Raw genomic sequence first — 22,693 nt, forward strand, 5'->3', positions numbered from 1 at the left:
TATAGTAAAAACATGTAAATTATATATTTATATTAATTTAGCATTTTACACACACACACAAACACACACACACACACACACACACACACACACACACACACACACACACACACACACACACACAGTATATTCATTTTTATCAGTATGGGCTGCAGTTAATAAAACTGGATGATTTGTCTTACGTGATTATATGATTTCAATATGCATTCAGGTGTAAAACTGGAACATTTGTGACAAATCCACTGAGCCTTATGTTATCAAGACAACCAAGCTTGAGAATTTGCCATCAGAGCAGTCAATATAAAGACTTTACGGTGCAGGATAATGTGTCCAGATAGATAGAACCAAAGCAGAGTCATATGGCTACCACAGACTTGAAGCTCTGCCTTGATTTCCTCTGATTTCCTATTCCTGGCCATCGCAGCTCTTGTAAATCATTCTCAATTCTCTCAAACAAGCCAGTTGGATTAGGTTGGTTTAGATCATAAACATTTGCAGGGCTAGACCACCCAGGGAGTGAGACTCAGGCCTGACCGCTGCCTCACTGCGAGCCACGGCCAGGCCGAAAGCACAACATGCTCAGTGTGGTTTGTGTTTGCGCCACTTCCTGGACACAAAAAGAGAGCGACAGAAAGAGAGCGAGAGAGAGAGAGAGAGAGGGCCCCATCTGCCATGGAAACAAAAACACCCCCCCCCCACCCACCAACTTATTCACGGTCAGCCACCGATAGACTGTGACATAGATAAACACACTGGGCTCCACAGGCTCCATACTCCTCTGTCCTGTGTGTTTCAGAAAGCCCTTTTTCATTCACTGCTTCTGTGGAAAAAAAGAAATCTGCCATTCACAAAGCTTTACAGGATGGCTTCAAAATAATGCATGTGGAAACAGAAAAGGTTTCTTGTTATGACAAGTCAAGGAACAGAAAAACATTTTGTGTTGTTTACTTGAGAGATTAAGGATTACTATGATGTGGTCTCAAGTATGGTGTGCAAGTGCTCAATCGCGCTAAATGGGAACGAGGAAATACCAACGCCGCCACAAGTGAGGCATTGCTCCACTCAAAGTGTTGGGTTAAAAGACCTGAGGAATTAGCCTAGAGTCTGACAGAGTCTGGGCACATGGTTTTCATTAATGCACAATTGGACTCCACTGTAGCAGGTCTCCCAGTGAGTGCTAGTTGACATGGAGGTTGAACTGTGAGAATACACATTCACAGTCCCATTAGCAACTGATAATGGCTCATAAATCACGACCACACAACCGCTCGGTTAGTTCCACGCCAAACTGCAGCACTATCTAGTGGTGAAGGTATTTATGATTGCTCGCAGGACTTTCCTTTTTATTTATTTATTTATTTAATTTATTTATTTTTACTTGCAATTTGCATGCAATCAACTTGTCTACACCCTTCAAAATAAAAGTAATTTTTTGGAAGAACATCCATGGAATCTTTCCATTGCACAGCAGGTTCTTCATTGCCGAAAAGTGTTCTTTAGATATTTTTTGTTCACACTAAGAAACAATGATTATTTTAAGAACTGTTCTCTGAAAGGTTCTTTGGAGAACCAAAAATGGTTCTTCTATGGCGTCGTTGCGAAGCCCCCCTACTCTTTGGAACTTTTATTTTATATGCAAAAATGTGTGCATTATATTATTACTTGTTCATTGTAATTATTGGTGTTTGTGTGAGTATGTGTTTATGTTTCACATAGTAGTTTTTATGACCTTCCAGCTGCAAAAAGGAATAAGTAACGATTTTAAAAGGGATGATCTAATCTTTCATTGTTGGGAGCTTTTTAGTGTTGCCCGAAGATATCAACAGCATCTGTTAAATTCAAGCTGTTTTGATCACATTAGTGCAATATTTACGTATTTTACAATGTCTGATGGTGATAACAAGAGCTGAAAATGAATGGGTAGTGCTGTATATGGCAACTGTTTAATGGAAGTCCCACCTTCGATTCTATTTACGAAGCCTCACACATGACATGCATGGAGAAAAAAATAACAAATAAAATACTGTTGCAACAATTTAAGAATTTGTTCCCATGACTTATTCATTTGTTCCATTGTTTCAGTAAAATCGTGGCATCGGTTTATATAAAATGAGGGAACAAATTAGTACAATGTGAGGGAAAGAATTAATAAATGTGTTCACAAATTTGTGGGAACAAATACTTCCAGCACATATCTTTATCTCTGTAAGTTACTGAAACCACAGACGCGACAAACATGATGTTTCTCACGTTATATTAAGTGACAGAGAGCTTGTTCCATTCACACAGCAAAGGTTCCCAGAAAATAGGGTTGTTAGTCTTGAAAATGTTCAAGTGTGAGTGTAAAATTGTACTCCAGCATTTAAAATGGTTTTTATTTATTTGTTAAATTGTTAAACAGTGTGTCCAGTAGCTTTTTATAGGGGTTATATTGCTCTTAAATTACTTCATTAATGCTGGTATCACATGCTGATAGTCATCATTAACTCACTGGCTTTAAACACAGGATTGGCAGGGTGACACTTCATAAAACCCTTCAGAAAAGGGTTATGTAGACCATTCTCCAGTAAAGTAAAGCTTAGACCATTCTCCGCTCTGACACAGGTCTGTCTCTAGGGTGGCAGAGGTAAAACACATCCCAGTTGTCCCAAGCTTTAGGCCAGTCTGGAAGGTCGCTCCCTTCTGGAGCTGGGGCCCTTTGAGTACCAGGCTCCATGTGCAAGGTGAGTGTCTGTGGCAGGGTTTTGACTGTTTTACATGCTGTCTGGGATTGGCTTGCTTCATATACATGGTTAATGATTGCTGTAACTCCTAATTTTGGCCAGGGTCCAGGCAGAAAGTCATGGGCCAGGCCTGGATAATGAAAGGGAGTAGGGCATAGGGAGAGACGGAGGCAAAATGGTACAATAAAGACATGGATTATGGGTACAACAGATTAGTGTTGTGAATAATAAAAACTGGAATAATGTTGTGAGTTTTACTTTTGTAAAGACTAAATGTGTTGAAATCAAAAAATAGTTCCTATCACGCTCATTGTTCTGTTGTTTGTGGCCATTTATTTGGAAAGAATTAATCAAATGTTTTTGCCGAAAGAATGAGCTATGAATTTAATGTCACATAGGGATATTTACAGTATATAGGCCCCCTGTTTAATATAATATTATCAGATCTATATCATATATTTAACAGAAACAGAGAACATTGATAGAGGTAACATTAACTGTAGTTCTTTTTATTTTTTAATTTCAGAACTTTTAAGAGCTGTATATTCATCAATAAAAAGAATTGCTAATGAGGGGAAAAAATAAATATAATTTCAATTTACATCTTGATTGGATGTTTATTTTTAGCATTTATATTGCATTAGATTGTTTTAATATATTAATACTAATATTATATATGTTAATATATTAATTAAAATGATAAATGAATTGAAATCATTTAAATAAATAAATAAAATCATCCTGTCTTCCCCTTGTAAGCTTGCTGAGGCCCCCTAGTGGGTCCTGGCTCCCTGGTTGAGAATCGTTTGCATGGCTTTCATGTATTTGTATTTACTTATTTAATGTGTTAAAAATGATGAAAAAGAATTAAATTAAAAATATAATTAAAAAAAATATATATATTTAAAATGTACAAAATATATATATATAATTTTACATAATTGTAAATAATAAAGTATTTTTTAAATAATTGTTCTTTATTTTAAATTGTTTAATATTACAATATCATGTCTTCTGTCTTCTTGTTGTCTAAAAACTATTGAAAACATCACACAAATACTCATGAGGCAAAAACTAGAATTTTATACTGAATAATACAGAGTTTTGTCCCACACATTATGTACTTAATTATTAATACACAAAGAAGATCTTTTTATTTTTTCTACATTATTTACTTGATCTAAGAACTATCTTTTACTGCACACATCAGTCCACCCGGTTCCTGTGATCTCTGTGTGTGTCTGCTCTGCCTGTGTCCACCCCAAACCCATCGGTCTGGGAGGTCTGTGACCACACATGCTCCCCATGCTGCTTCAAACATCCCTGCCGTCTCCAGCACCGTGCCCACACTATCTCTCTGCACTTGGGAAGCCTGCCTTCAGGCACCAAACACCGGGACTTTCTTGAGAAAAAGGAGTCTTATATATCTCGCTGTGGCCCATTACAGTTGGGGAATTTTCTGTTAATTATGATCGAGGCACATCTAAGCAGTGTTTAATCATTTTATGGCCAACTTGTCATAGTTGAGGCATCCTGTGATATCTTCTTCCCACAGTGGCTGATGAGGCAGTTGCTGTTCATTGGTGGTTGACTCTTTTATGCATAATTGTGCCCATTTTATCCAGCTGGACTCGGCCCATCTTTTAGACTGAGCTAAAAGAAAGCTTTGAGTAGATTTATAAGGGTTTGATTTATCCTTGGATGACAAGACAGGGAATAGCTTGCAGATTCCACGCCAAACACAACGGACTTAATACTAGTGTGGTTTTGTGATGAATTTTCAATCTGTGGTTTGAGTTTTGTTTGCATCTTTCACCTGTCTGAATAATACTCTAATGTGTCTGTAATTAATTACTCATCATGCTTGGATCTGAACATGAGAAGATGAATGGGGAAGACACTGTGTAATGATGACAGGTATAATGACGTCCCTCAACAACAAATAATTATAGATTTGCCATTCTGTATTTTTGAATGCTTCTGGGCAAAATGCTGGTATTTTGTCCCTTGGCTTTTGAATCTCTCGTCGTAATTAGATCAATGAGTGCCAGACAAGTCCTCTGTGTCTCATTGTGGTTTGATGGAGATTTCTTCTGCGGGCACTGTGAGCCGGTTGTCAGACTCAGACCGCCAGCTGGTTGTCCTGAGAAATTTACTCTGCGGCCTCTGGCCTGATATCTGGCAGCATCTCCTCCATTCTCAGAGAATTCCTCATTCTCCCTGCAGCGGCTGCCAGGCTCAGAACGCTGTCGGAAACGCTGCGGCTTTGGCTGAGCGCTGTGTGAGGTCCACCTTCACTGTGCGAGCAGTCTGCTGGCAGAACAAATATGGGTGGGACTTCTTGCCACACACACACACACACATATCCCACACACACGCAGAGGCTTTCTCAAATCACACTTTAGGATTTAATTTATTAGGCTAATGAGGCCAGGGCTCTGACTGAGCAGTGGCTAAACTGTCTACACTCTGCTGTGAACCAAACGCTTCTCTTCCTACTGTGGAACATGTGTTCAATCCTTTGTTTGGTTATGGATTATATATTTTAGAGGTTACATTTAGACAAAATTTCTTACATTTAAATCAAAATTAACAAAAAAATGTAGTTTCTTAAGTCAAGTTTATTACAGTGCATGCAAAATATATATTTGATCAATTTTAACATTCCCTGCATCAAACACACGACTATGGTTTTGTTATCAGTAAGCACCAAGATCTACAGTTTGAGCTTTTTTTTTTTTTTTTTTAAAAAAAACTTGCTCTTCCTCTGAAATGACTTTTCTGATCACATCACTCAGGCTGTGCAGGATGTGTTAAGGTTAACAAATAATAATGTTAACAAATAGCCAAATAACTAATGTTTATAATTAGCTTTCAGTTCTGGGTTTGTTCTGCTAAGTAACAGCCACTTTTCACAATCCAATCAATTCTAATGTCCCACTGTACATTATTTTCTATTGATAAAACTATTGGTTATTTTCCAATTAGTCAATTAATTCAACAATTATTTCCCCGGAATTATTTCCCCGAATTATTTCCCCGGAAATCTATTGATCATTTTATTTTTTTATAGTTAATCCTTCTAAAGTAGGCCATTAACATTTTCTTCAAACATTTTTCTTTTTTTCAATAAAAACACTACACCGAACGATGCAAGATTCATGAATGAATCACTTATTTGGTTTAATAATAAATTAAGTATATAGCTTTACTAAAAGGTCCAATTAAGTTTGATTCATTCGAACAGTTCACTCATGCACTGGATGTTTTGCAGTGGTTTCTCGCACAGACATAGTAACGGAATATTGTATAAGACAGAGAACAAAAAGAGCTCTGGATGAGTTGGATATTACCCACAATCCATTGTTAGCATTGTAGTCTTCTATGGTTTGTCAATGTGAAGCTCTTTATTGCTCGTACAGCATGAACTACGCGTAAAGACTATTTCTATCCATTTATATTCAAAAGAGTATGAAAAAGTGTATCAAAATATGGACACACTTTTTTAATGGGAGGCTTGTGGCCCAGTAATGATGAAAGGCTAGAAACAAATGCCCCAGTTCTGTTGAGTTTACCCTGAAATGCATCTTATTATGGAAGTAAAATGAGTTACGAATGAGGTTTCACGTCAGCTTTAAGCAAAATAGTGCATTCCAAAGAGCAATGCAGTCCATAAAATTATATTTGAACCCATGTTTAACTTCAGATCTCTTTGTTATACATATACCTCAGCAAATATTAGATTCAGAATCTATTTTTATTAGACTTCATCAGTGTAAATACACAGGGTGATGTTTGAAAAGCATCTCAGGATGATGCGCGTCTTAAAATAATCATACCCAAACTGTAGCAAAGCCACCCAAGCAATGTTTTCATGTTTTCACTGTGGTCGTTCAGGTGCAGTAAGATGTCCCCGGAAGACTATTTGAGATGGAACCATTTAAGTTTCTGTTGAAATAAATGTTTACAGCATTCCAAACGTTTTGTGTGAGACATTATGTGTGGTCCTGTCGGCACCTTGTGAGAGGTGATGTCTTGTAAAGGTGTGTTTCTGTGCGCCTGCTTGTTTTACCTGTGTCTGGTTACGAGTGTGTATTTGGGAGAGAGAGAACTATGTCTGAGTCTATGTGTGTGGGAGGACGTCTGCACATGTGTGAGACCCATAACTTTTTAACCAAAGTTTACACACACACACACACACACACACACACACACACACACACACACACACACACACACACACACACACATACACACACACACACACACACACAATTAAAAAAAAGGGGGACAAAACATCTGTTTTAGCACTTACTGTACAATTGTGCATTCTTGCATTCTTTTATTTTATGTTATGTTTTATTTTAGTAGCTAAGAAAACATTTTCAACATTGTGGCTATTTATTTGTATAAACAGATTGCTTGCATGTATGGAAAAGTAAGAAGGTTCCACTGAGACCGTAAAAGCAGCACCATAAAATGTGTGGAAGCAATTGTGTGAATTAGGAGACTTTTATTATACAAAAAAGAAAAATTGCCAAGTTCCAAAGCATCTTGAACAACTCTGCTTCTGTAGCAATCCTGATGATTTTCTGTTTGCACAGCGCCACTTGGTGGTCAGTTTGCATGAGAAGCAAACCGTTTGTGATTTCAACCAGGTTCAAAGGTCTGCTCGCACAGGGGCCGAGGGTCCTGGGGTGGGGGAAGGGGTCCATGGTTGAAAATTCCTGCTTGCTATGGCTGGTAGCAGCTTCCGCTCACTCTGGGAAATCGGTTGAACTGGAGCCATCCTGTGAATCCCCAAGCAGAAATAAATCATTCTTAACTAGCCCCCTCACACACTATACTGCAGCACAGAATCAGGCATGTGTTTCAGCCCTCTCGGTGTGTGTGAATGTGCACATATGTGCCGGGTCTAGCAGTGTCTGTAAGTGTAGGTGTGTGTACGCAGCTGGATCTGTCTTTTATTCCACTCCCTGGAATAATGCTCCTCTCCTACGCATGGGGTGCTTTATGCTGTCTCTGAATAAAGACTCTGCACAAACGATAGCCTACTCTATGTCTTACAATTTCAACCCCATACTGTCTTTTTCCATCTGTCTTGGTATTAAAAAAAGGTAGTGCATCATATTTATAAATAACACATGCATGACAGTGGTGAGGACACTTTTAGTAGCTTTCATAAGCATGCGGTCATTCGCAAAGTTCCTACCGAGTAGTATTTAAAAGTCATTCAGTCATTGACAAGCTCATCAACACTCTGGACCAGAGAATAATACAAACCCAAAGGATTAAACGTTTCTTGAGCACCAAATCACCAAATTTCTATTAGAATGATTTATGAAGGATCATACGAGACTGAAGACTGGAGTCAATTCTAAACTGAAAATTCAGCTTTGCCATTACAGCAATAAATTACATTATAAAATACAATGAAATAGAAAAAAAAAAAACATACAATTATAAATTATAATATTTTACACTATTAGTATTTTTTTATCTATAATGCAGTCTTTGTAAGCATTAGACTTTAAAAAAATGTGTATATGTGTAAAATAATATAATTTATTAATATAATATATTAATACATTAAATAATATATGTGTGTCAAATTAATACTTTATGTCTGTTATTTGTTAAGTGTAAATGTAATAAGTAATATAACATTCAGTTAATTTGTCATTATTGTTAAATAAACTATGACTAAGTGTTCAGGACCTTGTATTATCCTTAAGGTTCATTTTACAATAATGATTTTGAACATTTTCTGGCATAATAAATAGGTTTTTACCAAGTACATGTAAATGGAAAATATGATCTAAACTGAAATTACTGTAGATACAGGTCATGTGAAATGGAAATAATTTATTATAACAGCAAAAAGAAAACAGAAACTGGGATGAGCATTTATTGTGATCATAGTTTGTTAATAAGTGAAATAGTGACCTTATTACTTTTCATCATTATATTAGTTGATTCATTGTGCTTCAGTTTACTCATTATTTAATAAGATACAGACCCCAAGACTTTTATTTGAATATTTGCTCAGCTGAGAAATGCCAAGTTTTGGGCAGTATAAACACCAGAGCAAGTCTGTAAAATATATTATTTTCTTTAACTGACCACATTTACGATTCACAAATCGTCCCCAAGAGAGAGATAAGAGGTATCATATATGCCTGTTATTGTCCACCTAGGACTGTTTATATTTTTGTACAAGTTCAATATACTTTTTTTGTGGTTTACTAAATGGTTCCTGAAAATCAAATGAATCATGAACAGTTTCCCTTTTCAAGCTGATGCAACAGATAGAGCTTTTGCTGCTTAGGTTCAGACTGAAGGCTGTCATTAGTGGAAATGGTCAACCAATCAATGGCTCAAATGTGGTCAGGAAGGTGGATTTGCTCAGATTGAGTGAAGTGGCCAGGACTTTCCAGACATGACTGTACAACGCACTTTGCAGACCTGACCATATCTTTGGCTTATAAAAAGTAATTTTGCTATATACAGAATTAAACGTTTTTAAAGTTATTTTGTTGTAACAACCTGGTTGTTCATATAAGGCCATACTACACATTATTATGTTTTAAAATATGTGCATATGTGAAATATGTGTCTTTATTTGACAGTGATAAGTGACAGTGATTGCTTTTCCTTGTGTATGTATGTATTTGTATATATAAAATATACATACAAACATACACTACTGTGCAAAAGTATTTTTAAATATTTTTTTTTATTTGAATGTGAGTTTACATTTCCAAACATTTATTTTGCCATTAATTGTAATTATCCAGAGTCTGACAACAGAGATCTGATCTCAGCATCATCCAGTCCATCTGGAATGACATGAGAAAAAAAGAAAAAAGAAAGAAAGAAAAAAGTGCCTAAAGCTTTTCACAGCTTTGCAAGGTTTCTTCAAGTGTTTTTGAGACGTTGCCACAGTTCTTTTAGATTTATTCTGTCTCATTTTTTTCTGTTTCTTCATGCAATCTCAGATGGACTGGATGATGGTGAGATCAGAACTCTGTGTGTGGAGCACTGGCTGTTGACGGACTACTTGCGCATACAAAAATCTCACTGGATTATAATATAATAATAATATGTTTTGATTCATGGCTTCTGTTGATACTAAAAGCAACTCATTTGCCATTCAGCATTTCACTCGTTCAGAACCACAGTACAGTGATTTCTCCATTTAACGCAGTGACTCCTGATAAATGAATGCCCTCTGGTGGGAGCCTCCAGTAGCTCCACTCATATGGTGCCTTGTCTAGAAATGAGAATCACGTCTCTGTTATTATCTTTCTCTGAATATTACTCTTCAGCTCTTGGTCTGTGCTGCTTTGTTAGTCAGCCTTGCAAACTTGGTAAAGAGACCTCAGGTTTTAGATTTTTTTTCAATTTCAATTTCAATTATTACTATTATAATTTTAAACCAGGGTCCAAAAACTGCACACGGTCCTTACAGAACAATTATAAATACAGATTTTAAATAATTTATTTGTATTTATCTTTTAAATTATCTATTCATTTATACTGATTTTAACTGTGACTCTGATGAACAACCTAGCCAGCAGCAGAAGTGTAAAGTTCTCCAGACAGCCTTGTTTGATTGAAATATGTTTTAGCTTATCAAACTATTATTAAAATAAATAATTTATACACACTTATCAAAAAGTTTGGGGTCTGAAAGATATTTTTATGTTTTTGGAAAGAAGTCTCTTATGCTCACCTGGGCTGAATTTACTTTATCAAAATATAATTAAAAACGGTAAAATTATTTCAACTGTTTTCTATTTTAAAATTGATTCCTGTGATGGTAAAGCTGAATTTTCATCAGTCATTACTCCAGTCTTCAATGTCACATGACTCTTCAGAACTCATTCTAATATGCCGATTTAGTGCTCAAGAAATATTTCTTATTATCATCAATGTTGAAAATAGTTGTGCTGCTTAATATTTCTCAGGAACTGTAATGCATTTTTTTTTTTGGATTATGCTGAATAGAAAGTAAAAAAGAACAGCATTTTTTTCAAAATTGAAATAGTTTGTAACATTATAAAAGTCTGTATTACAACTTTAGAAAAATTTAACACATCTTCCCAGAATAAAAGTATTCATTTCTTTAAAAAAAACACCAAACTATTGAATAGTAAATCTCTTATTTCTTTGATATCTCTTTCGCTCCACTTATTATAATGTAGTTAGGGCCAGAGCATAGTGGAACAACCTGGTAAGAATAAGTACTTTGCCTAATTACAACACACCCGTTACGTCCCCTCCAGTCCTCTCCTCAAGAGTGGGCCCTCCAGGTCCAGTACCCCCCCCCCCCCCCCCAACTCAGCTGCCCCACCTCCTCCTCCCTCTCACCCTCATGATCTTTTCTCCTGGTTGCCTGGGTGATGCCTAACAAAGCCATCATTTCACCAATTTCCACAGAAACAGGTGCTGGCACAATGGCCGCTTCCTTCTGCACTGAAAGAGAAGGTTAGTGAGGTTCATGGGAACTCGGGCAGACAATCTCAGGGCTGTCCAAGTGTCGTCCTTAGGCTCTGACATAAAAGAAGGCTAATTTGTTGTCGCTGTTTTCCCAGGAGGGGGGGAAAGGAGGTGGGGGGACGCATTTAGGGAGAAACAGACCCTGTGATATCAATCTCAGAGTAGCCGAGAGCTATTTTTCTGATGTGCTTGACGTCCAATGTTTTGCCTATGTGGAATGACGTTTTATGTGTGTGTTTGTGAGACAAAAAAATCCAGGACAAAAGCACAAGCAATGTCATTGCTCTCAAATGTTTCATTGGCTATTTGATGTTGGTGTTCACCTGGCTTTTCTTGGTCCTTTCTGCCTAGCTCACTCCTCAGAACTAACATACAGGGATTGCCTGCTGGCAACAAAATAAGTTTGGATTTTTGAGGAGTGGGAGGTTCCCTTTTGCATGATCCAAAATGAAGTTTTGTGTCAACATAATGACAATGACAATGACAATGATTGAAATGCTTCTCTTAGTACTATTTTTTTCAGCAGTTGAAAGGCCCTTTTAGATCAAATTAGAATGTCTTTTGCAATACAAATATTTAAAACATATATAATAATATGTTATTAAAAATTATTACATTAAAGATACTATATTATACTATACTATTGTACTAAATATAGCTATATATATATATATATATATATATATATATATATATATATATATATATATATATATATATATATACTCTTCTGGTCATTTATGGTATTTGAGGAGTTCAGTCTGATTAATCAGTGTCTATTGAGAAGGTTTTGTTTACCTCTATTAGTGGCGTTGTTTCCCCTCCACATCAGGCTCCAAAGCACTGCCTCCTATGGTTCAATTTGGGGGCCACCAATGCACAAAGTAAAACACTCTACAAAAGAGTATAATAAAACATGCCACAGAACACAAATAAGGGAGAGAAAGAGAGAGACTGCAGGAGAGAGGGACAGGGGAGGGGAGGGGGAGAAGCTGAGCAAGCAAATGAGAGATAGAGAGACACTTGTAAACCTGTCTGAAAGCATTCCAGTAAACAGTGGAAGAATGTAGGCTTATTTGAATCTCATCTAGAAAGTCTTTGTCACAAACCTACACACCTTTAAAGACAGACACGCACACACAAACAAAAGGCATACAGATACATAAGGATTAAGTGCGAGCTGAAAAAACAACAATAAAACACTAGGCCTATATTATAATAATGCCTGAATTCCACAACAAAGTAAAAAAAAAAAAAGTTCTGGGAAAAAGTGTTTTATTTATGTATATTTTATTTCCGTTTTAGCTTTAATATTTTAAGTAATAATTATTAACAATTATTCTTTTTTTTTTTTTTTTTTTTTACATTTTTTAAGCTTAGGCTTTTCATAATTTTTTTTTTTATTGAATTCACGTTTATTTAACTTTTATTTCATTTAACAAAACTATTTTAATAATTTCAGTTGCTTTAACCATTATTTACAGCAACTTTTATATTTGATGCTGGTTTGATCATAAAGATGATCATACAAATTTGTCATACCAAATTCAATTTCTCAATTTTCTGGCACCGTAATGCTTAAATAGATGCGGGACTTTTATTTTAAAACGCCCATTTCCTGTGACTTTCAGGAAACTCATCGTGAAAGTAAAAAATAAAAGTGGACGGTGTTCCGTAAACTCAGCGGTTGTCTTGATATTATCTGGCCAAATCTCGACGACGTAAAATTCAATCTGGACCGATTTAATGGACAAATAAGGTGAGGGAATCACGCCTATTTTGTCATAGTCCTTTCAGTGCGTAACGCCTCTGTTGAAAAACTGATAAAACAGTACAAATCCGATACTTCGATCAAGCTAAGCTAGAGCTAATTGACACTCCGCTAGCCAGTGTGTAAACAGTAAGTCTCGCTCACAGATATACTTTAAACATTGACCTTATGTGTATCAAAACCATACAATTATTTTAATAGTTCTGCCTCAAGGATATCGCATCTGCTAGCACGTGGGGTTTGCATTAGGAATACTCTGGGCCCTGACAAATTGATTACAAACATCACACGACCAATCCTCAATACGTTAAAAGTGCCTTTTCAGCGTCCATAACATAATTAAGCTGATTTGTGTATATATTTGCCTCACATTTCTATTTTACTGCATTGTCACATTTCAACATTTAAATCTCCAGAGCAACCAGTTACCCCACACGAGTAAGTTAAAAGTTATATCACTAAACTTGACTAAATAGATCTTAAAAAGAAAGCACTAGAGTTTAATGTCCACATGCAAGACGTCTGATGTGTTTTTTATTTGTTAAGAAACGTGCATCACATTCTGATTCGGTCAGTGAATTGATTTGTGATGTTTACTAGAGGCGTGCGTCTCGTTCATATAGTCATGCTGTTTTCAAGCTTGTTTGCATAGAGTTTAAACTGCTTGATCTCTAGATAATAATTTAAGATAACACCCTTTTTGGTGCAACGTTCAGATTGCTCATGCATACACAAGAGAGGGGTTAGAAATCATGTAGGCGTGCTTTGAATGTGTTTTAAGTGTGATTTTTCATTTTTAATCTCTTCTTCCTTGTAGTAGGGAAGTATTTAAATAATATTCCATTTAGCAGATACTTCTGTCTAAATTGACTTCTCACAGTCAAGTCACCTTTTTTTATGTAGCGCTTAATACAATACCATTTCACAGTAATAAACAGATAAATAACAGAATTAGTGTTGCAAACATCTTCAGTTATGAGACAAAGTCAGATTTTGCTTTAAAGCAGCTCTAAAAAAGACAGTAGTGTCGTTATTCTGCTTAAGTTTATTGATTCAGTTCAGTGCATTAACTGTAAAGTTAATCAATTATAAAACATGTTCAGTTCATCTCTAAGCACTCTACAGAAGGCAGATGAGATCACACTAGAATCAAACCAGCATAAACTAAGACCATTTCTTTTGTTCCTAAGGGGTACCAGTGCACGCCCAGATACCACAGGAATGGATATCACAAGTCGCTGCACTCTTGGTGACCCCAACAAGCTCCCAGAGGGAGTTCCTCAGCCTGCCAGGATGCCCTATGTCTCCGACAAGCACCCTCGGCAGACTCTGGAGGTCATCAGCCTGCTCCGTAAGCACAGAGAATTGTGCGATGTGGTGTTGGTGGTTGGAGCCAAGAAGATTTATGCACACCGTGTGATCCTGTCTGCCTGCAGCCCCTATTTCAGAGCCATGTTCACGGGGGAACTGGCCGAGAGCCGGCAGACCGAAGTCGTCATCCGGGATATCGATGAACGTGCCATGGAACTGCTCATCGACTTCGCTTATACCTCACAGGTATGAATTCCTATTGCTGTATGTTGAATATTAAAGTTGCATTGAATGTCCAGTTACTGTAAATTTTGATATTAAACTGAAATGCTGTGTATTGAAGTTCAATATTAAACTTTAAACCAGCTGACGTAAGTTGTGTGGTGGCATGCAGGTGACTGTGGAGGAGGGAAATGTGCAGACATTGCTGCCTGCTGCCTGCTTGTTGCAGCTGGCAGAGATTCAGGAAGCCTGCTGTGAATTCCTCAAGCGGCAGTTGGACCCCTCAAACTGCTTAGGCATCAGGGCCTTCGCCGACACTCACTCCTGCAGAGAGCTGTTGCGTATTGCTGATAAGTTCACCCAACATAACTTTCAAGAGGTAATGGCTGACTTCCACACACCCTCTATTGTGTTGACTCTGAATGTACCATGACTTTGAACTTGAACCTTTTTGTTTCCATTTCTTGCTTGTTTTTGCTGTCTTTGTATAGCACAGGTCTAAATATGTTCTCTTTGCTAATCATAAGTCATGTTGCAAATTAGGTAACAGCATCATTTTTTACAGCATTTATTAATTTTATTCAATGATAATTTATAAATGTATTGTTCATAATACACTAACATTCAAAAGTTTGGGGTTATTAAGATTTGTTTTGAAAAACATTCAATTCATACTTTTATTCAGCAATACAGCATTATCTAAAATGACAGTAAAGACATTTATAAGATTATTTGAAACCAATGCTTTTCTTCTGAACTCCAGAAAAAATGTATCACAGTTTCCACAAAGATATTAAGCAGCACAACTGTTTTCAACTGAGATAATAATAATAATAGTAATAATAATAAATGTTTCTTGAGCACCCAATCAGCATATGAAACGATTCTGAATGAGTCAGACCAATGGTTACTGAAAATCAAGCTTTGCCACCACAAGAATAAATTACATTTTAAAATATATTAAAAAAGAAAGTCGTAATAGAAAACCTGTAAATTTTAGATATTTTTAAAAAGTTGTTTTCCAGGCTTGGAGGAGTCATTGAAATGTCAATATAAATTTATATTTATGCATTTAGCAGACGTTTAAAAGCGACTTACAGTGCATTCAGGCTAACATTTATTTTTAATTTTTTTACCTAACGTGTTCCCCTGGGAATCGAACCCACAACCTTTGCGCTGCTAACGGAATGCTCTACCACTGAGCCACAGGAACATAAATGTTTCTAGATATGTAAAAACATTTCTACGGTTAGAATTTACACTGGTCAGAAAGTTTGGGCACCCTACATAAGCCTCAGTTGTGACTTCCCTGTATCTAATTTTAGCCTTACACTCAACCTTTCCATCAGCTAGTTTAGGGTTTCCCTGATGACCGTGCAGCCCTGTTATTTTTGACTCATGGGACGAACCCCCATTGCTGGTATCAAATTAACACCCCTGCATTTCTTCATTTAGTTTAAAAGGGTCATATACAATACCATGGGTTTGATTCCCAGGGAATATATAAACTGTATTTTTACAAAATACTGAGCTGTTTGGTGAAGCAAAAAAAAAAAATGCATGTCACCTTGATGTTTTTTTTGTGTGATAATTTCTGCTTTTTAGGTGATGGAGAGTGAAGAGTTCATGCTGCTCCCAGCCAACCAGCTGATAGACATCATCTCCAGTGATGAGCTCAATGTTCGGAGTGAGGAGCAGGTGTTTAACGCTGTTATGGCCTGGGTTAAATACAGCATCCAGGAGCGCAGGCCTCAGCTGCCACAGGTCAGATATAAGCATATGAAACACTATAGACATGCTGCTTATGGTAGATGGTCATAATTTGGAATAAAACACAATGCAGTATATCAGGGTTTAAAACAGGTGTTCTGTTTAGCATTATTCTGTAAACCGTGCTACATAATGTTTTAGGTTTCTTTGATGAAAAGAAAGTTCAAAAGAGCAGCATTTATTTGAAATAGAAATCTTTTATAACATTGTATATGGCTGTACTGTCACTTTTGATCAATTTATAGCATTCCTGCTAAATAAAAGTAATAATTTCTATATTATATTTCTATAATATATCTCTTTAATAATGCACATTTGACAGGATTTTAAATGGAACTGTATATCAATAGGATTTAAAAAAGGGTTTTGTGTAAATTACATGTAAATTATGTTATTATTTAGACTTGCATCAAAGAGATGAATAATTCATGAGACCTCTCATCTGTTTTGTCATGGCAACAGGTTCTGCAACATGTGCGTCTTCCCCTTTTGAGCCCGAAGTTTCTGGTTGGGACGGTGGGTTCAGATCCTCTAATCAAGAGTGATGAGGAGTGTAGGTGTGTGTGTACCTTTTAAACTAAATGAAGTTTTTGTTAATGGGTGAAGATCATCCTCTATGCCCCTTTTGCACGAGTCCAATATCTCTGAAGCATATTCTAATGGACTGTGATGGGTTTAACTAATAAAGATTTCTTTACTTTTTTCAATGTTTTCAATGAAGTGAGACCAGACTTAGTATAATTAAATTTTTTTCTTAATTTTTTTTAAACTTTAAAAACCTTTTAAAAGTTTGTTTATTTATTTTATTTATTTATTTCTATTTTTTATTTGTCTCTCACCATGAATCTTCTGTGTTCAATTCTAAGCAAACAGTGCTGTATTTTGAGGAATTTGTACTTTAATCATACTATTCAAACTGAATATAACATTCAGTAAATATATAAAACCTGTTCAGGTGCCCTTGGGAAATTTATATTTTTTAGGTCACTTTGATGTAAATCTTTCCTCTTGTTAAAAATAAGTTGTCTGTCTTAGCTTACAGCCATTTGCAATCAATCTGTATCAATAAAATACTTGTTATTCATTCACAATTTAAATTTAAATGTAAAATTTCCATTCCAGTGTCTAAACGGTGACAGCATAGATCAACACTTTCTTTCTTTTTTTTTTCTCCCTGTAGGGACTTGGTTGATGAAGCCAAGAACTACCTCCTGCTACCCCAAGAGCGCCCCCTAATGCAGGGACCTCGGACCCGACCCAGAAAGCCTATTCGTTGTGGAGAAGTTCTGTTTGCTGGTGGGTGTTTTAGCAAGCAGATCTTAGTTCTTATTCCGCTAATTGATTTTTTTTTTCCGCTTTCCAAGATTTCCCCCGGCAGGTCGTGTGATCTGACTTCTGTTTGTGTGTTTCAGTCGGAGGTTGGTGCAGTGGTGATGCCATCTCAAGCGTTGAGCGATACGACCCTCAGACCAATGAATGGAGGATGGTGGCGTCCATGAGCAAACGGCGCTGTGGAGTTGGTGTCAGTGTTCTGGATGATCTGTTGTATGCAGTTGGCGGACACGACGGCTCATCTTATCTCAATAGTGTGGAGAGGTGCTGCTTGATTGACACAAATTAATCAGTTGTGTTTATCACAATTCTAGAATCCAATGAATGAATCCTCAAAGAATGAAATGCATGAAATTATTATGGATGGAAAAATTAAATTCAGCATTTCTGCCCTCTGTTGACAGGTACGATCCTAAGACTAACCAGTGGAGCAGTGACGTTGCCCCTACTAGCACCTGCAGGACCAGTGTGGGTGTTGCTGTTTTAGGAGGGTATCTGTATGCCGTGGGAGGCCAGGATGGTGTTTCCTGTCTCAACATTGTAGAAAGGTTAGTGTTTAAGGGATACTCCACCCCAAAATGAAAATTGTGTCATTAATCACTTACCTCCATGTTGTTTCAAACCCATAAAAGATCAGTTCGTCTTCGGAACATAATTTAAGATATTTTAGATGAAAACCGGGAGGCCTGTGACTGTCCCATAGACTGCCAAATAAATAACAGTGTCAAGGTCCATAAAAGGTATGAAAGTCGTCGTCAGAATACTCCATCTGCCATCAGACGTGCAATCTGGGTTATATGAAGCGATGGGAACACTTTTTGTAATTGTTCATTAAAGTTGTTATTTTTGTTTTCTTTGCTTACAAAAAGTGTTCCCGTCACTTCATATAACCCAGATTGCACATCTGATGGCAGATGGAGTATTCTGACGATGACTATCATACTTTTGCAGTCTATGGGACAATCACAGGCCTCCTGGTTTTCATCCAAAATATCTTAAATTGTGTTCTGAAGACGAACAGAGCTTTTTCGGGTTTGAAACGACAATGGGGGTAAGTGATTAATGACAAAATTTTCATTTTGGGGTGGAGTATCCCTTTAAGATAATTATCCAGTTATCATCTAAATATCTAAATGGACATTGCTTGAAGTTTCCTTTAGGAGGGGATTTAATTAGATATTTGCTGTTTTTTTTTTTAAGTATGATCCGAAAGAGAATAAGTGGACTCGTGTTGCCTCAATGAGTACCAGGCGGTTGGGTGTAGCTGTAGCTGTATTAGGAGGTTTTCTTTACGCAGTAGGTGGTTCGACGGCACATCTCCACTAAACACAGGTACATACTGGAAGATGTAGACGCAGAACTAAGTAATATTGGAGTCAGTTGAAAGTGATCTGATATTGCTATATGTGTAGTTAATAGGGCTGGGAAAATAACTCGATGCATCGCGAATCGAGAAATGATACAGCATCGATTCTGAGATTTCCCAAATGCATCGTGATTTTTTCGTGAAATTACAGACTCAGCTGAACGCACAAGCGCTCTTCTTCATGAGCATTTGAGTGTGCGGATAAAAACTAGATTAGTGCGCCATCTGCTGTTAAAATATAAGCTCAGAATCAATTCCAGAGAGAATAGCGATGCGTCCGGAAATCTCAGAATCAAGCTACGAATCGATTCTGCATCGATTTATCGTCGCAGCCCTAGTAGTTAATATTTGATGTGTCTTATGTATTTTTAATAATAAATGCAGCTGAGGAGTGTTTTGACAGTTTTATGATTAAAGTATTATATATTATCATTCAATAAAAGAACATTACTAGTAATGTTTAAGTAGCAAATTTAATAAAAGTTGGAACTTTTTGTGAAATTTCTCAGTACCACAGCAAAAAAAAAGCTATTGAATTCTTTGTCAAATTGATATCAAAGTGCTGGTATTTTTAACATCCTTAATGCTTTATTCAAAACAGGTACAGGTTTTTTTTTTAATTTTTATTTTTTTTATATGTTACAAAATATTTCTATTTCAAATAAATGTTGTTCTTTTGAACTTTGTTCATCAAAGATTCCTGTGAAATGTATGACAATTTCCACTAAAATATTGATAAGACATCAAACATTGAAAATAAGAAATGTTTCTTGAGAGGCAGATCAGCATGATTTCTGATGGATCTTGTGACACTAAAGACTGCTGAAAATTCAGCTTTTGCTATCACAGCAATAAATTACAAAACAATTAAATAGTAATAACATTTCACTGTTACTGTTTTATATTTTTCATCAAATAAATGCAGCCTTGTTGAGCATAAAAACATAAAAAAAAAATCTTACTGACTCCAAATGTTTGCATAGTTTGACAGTGTTGATTGCTGATTGTCATATTATTAAGAAGATGCAGAATGTTTATTAACAGTGATTTTGTTGGCAGTGGAGCGGTATAACCCTCAAGAGAACCGCTGGCATACAGTGGCACCCATGGGTACCCGTCGGAAACACCTGGGCTGTGCCGTATACCAGGACATGATCTACTCTGTGGGTGGCAGAGATGATACCACGGAACTGAGCAGCGCAGAACGATACAATCCCAGAACCAATCAGTGGTCGCCTGTGGTTGCGATGACGTCCAGAAGGAGCGGGGTATGTGTATCATTGATGCTGTTTCAGCCTCTTTAAAAAAAAATAAAAAATAAAAAAATAAAAATAATAATTGGCCAACAATTCTCTCTGCTGTTCTAGGTTGGTTTAGCAGTAGTAAATGGCCAGTTGATGGCAGTTGGAGGATTTGACGGTACCACATACCTAAAAACTATAGAAGTCTATGATCCTGATGCTAACACATGGAGGTATGTACACTTTTTTTTTTTCTTTCAAAGAAAGTAATACATTTATTCAGCAAGGATGCATTACATTGATCAAAAGTGAAAGGAAAGACTTTTATATTGTTCCAAAAAAAAAAAAAAAAAAAAAAATATATATATATATATATATATATATATATATATTGTTCTTTTAAACTTTCTATTCATCAAATCCTAGAAAAAATGCATACGTTTCCACAAAAATATTAAGTAGCACAATATTGATAGTAATAATAGGAATGTTTTTTGAGCGCCAAATCATATTAGAATGATTTCTGAAGGATCATGTGACACTGAAGACTTGAGTAATGGCTGCTGAAAATTCTGGTGTGCTATCGCAGGAATAAATTACATTTTAAAATATTTGATCAAGTAAATGCAGTTATAAGAGACAAAACATTTTAAAAAATCTTAAAACCCCAAACGTTTAAAAGTTATTTATATTGAATCATGTTATTATACATTATTTTCCAGTTGCTAATGTTTTTTTTTTTTTTTTTTTTTTTTTAAGCTATATGGTGGAATGAACTACAGGAGATTGGGAGGTGGTGTTGGTGTGATAAAAATGACTCACTGTGAATCACATATATGGTAACACCTACAGTATCCATCTCACAGATGCCTCACCATAGCTTGTGCCTCATAGAGACATTGCGCATCATGCAGAGTACTGTCTCCAGTTACTGAGATGGCAAAGCAAAGGTATACCATCTCCTGAAGCTGATCTGAGGAGCTGCACCTGGCCATAGAGCATCACTCCATTTTGTTTTTACATTTGGTTTCTCTTTCATACTTGAGAATTGCCAAAGGCAGTGTTTCGAAGAGAGAAACAGCAGCTGGAAAAGCACCAGCCAGAGTGTTTGTTTTTCTGGAAGGAACTAGACTTCTGTTGGTCTGTTTGACTGCATTGAAGAATAACTACATTAACCTGAAACACACGTCGCTGGGGATTGGTGTGAATGATGCTCGTTCTTTTGAGCAAATGTTTCCCTGATTGATGTTCTAGTCTGAATTGGATGCACTGTGATATCTTAACCATTTCTTGAAGTTTAGGTTTGTGTACACTCTACAGCTGTACACTGAGCATTAACAGTTCTTCTGCATTTTTACCAGATGTAAGCAGATTAGTTGATGTTTTTTCTCTCTTTGTTTGGTGTACTGAAAATGCAGTTCCTCCTGAAACATTGCAATCTAATGAAGCAGTCAAAAAGAGGTTTGACATTATCAGTTTGTTTACTTTTTTAATACAACCAAATGCATCAATGAATCAGCCCATGCACTTTAATCCACTCAGATTTTTTCTATTAAAGTTGTATTTTTTTTTTTTATCTTGTTGGATGTATTATTTTATGCAAGTATGAGGACCCAAGGTAAAAATAGATTTTTCATAATCTGGATTTAATAACAGGTTTGCAGTAGTAGCCTGCATGTAGGGTCAGAAACTAAATGTTAAGCTTGTTACTAAATATGGGATGAATCTCTTTGAAATGTTACAACTGCCCTTACATTTTTTTTTGTTTCATTTTTTTTGTTTTTTTTTTTCACTTTTTTTTTATATGTCAGTTGGGTGTTTTGGTTTTTTTGTTTTGGTGTTGTTATATGGTTTATTTATTTATTTATCTTATTTTATTTAATTTTAAAGATGTTCCACTGTCAATACATTTCAAAACTTTGAAAGTGTAAATAAAATATCCAAAGAAAAGTAATCCAGATGTTTGCAGTCAATATTGAAATTGTGTTGTTTATAGATGATCAACCTTTTCCATTAGGTTTAGATCAGTGGTTCTCAACCTTCTTGACTTTGAGGCCCCCCATTTTTCAAGACAATATTTTCTCTGGTACTTCTGCTGTAATGACAAAGCAGCTTGTTTTTAAACATTTTATGAATGAAACTAGGAGTGTCAATAGATACAATAGGAATAACAGTGATTTTTGTAATTAAATCAACATCAAGAACTCTGTTCTTCACATTTAACATGTTTTATAGTAATATTTAGCATTTAACTTAAGCATATAACTTATTTTAAGTAATCTTGCAGCCTCCTGCTTGAGACCCACTGATTTAGACTCAAATTTAAATGTCCAATTTTTCCTTGAACAAAATTGGAGATCTGTTAAAATATACTGTAAATAAAAAAACACTACTTAAATTTGTGCTTTATTGAGACACAAAAGGTAACTCGATTCAAATACATTTTGTTATGCAC

At 36.1% G+C, this 22,693-nt stretch overlaps 1 protein-coding gene across 1 annotated transcript; it reads left to right on the plus strand.

Annotated features, from left to right (window-relative positions):
• Window positions 1-14,186: 14,186 nt before the first annotated feature.
• On the plus strand, window positions 14,187-21,865 carry LOC109104202 (kelch-like protein 20). Its single transcript, XM_042775880.1, is given in 12 exon segments — window positions 14,187-14,553; window positions 14,702-14,908; window positions 16,135-16,293; window positions 16,762-16,856; window positions 17,480-17,595; window positions 17,712-17,895; window positions 18,036-18,183; window positions 18,832-18,934; window positions 18,937-18,963; window positions 20,057-20,265; window positions 20,365-20,471; window positions 20,997-21,865. Coding segments are annotated over 12 exon segments (1,776 nt in total). The 5' UTR covers window positions 14,187-14,217; the 3' UTR covers window positions 21,082-21,865.
• The last annotated feature ends 828 nt before the right edge of the window (window positions 21,866-22,693 follow it).

The sequence above is a fragment of the Cyprinus carpio genome, chromosome A2 (assembly GCF_018340385.1).
Source record: "Cyprinus carpio isolate SPL01 chromosome A2, ASM1834038v1, whole genome shotgun sequence".
NCBI lineage: Eukaryota > Metazoa > Chordata > Actinopteri > Cypriniformes > Cyprinidae > Cyprinus > Cyprinus carpio.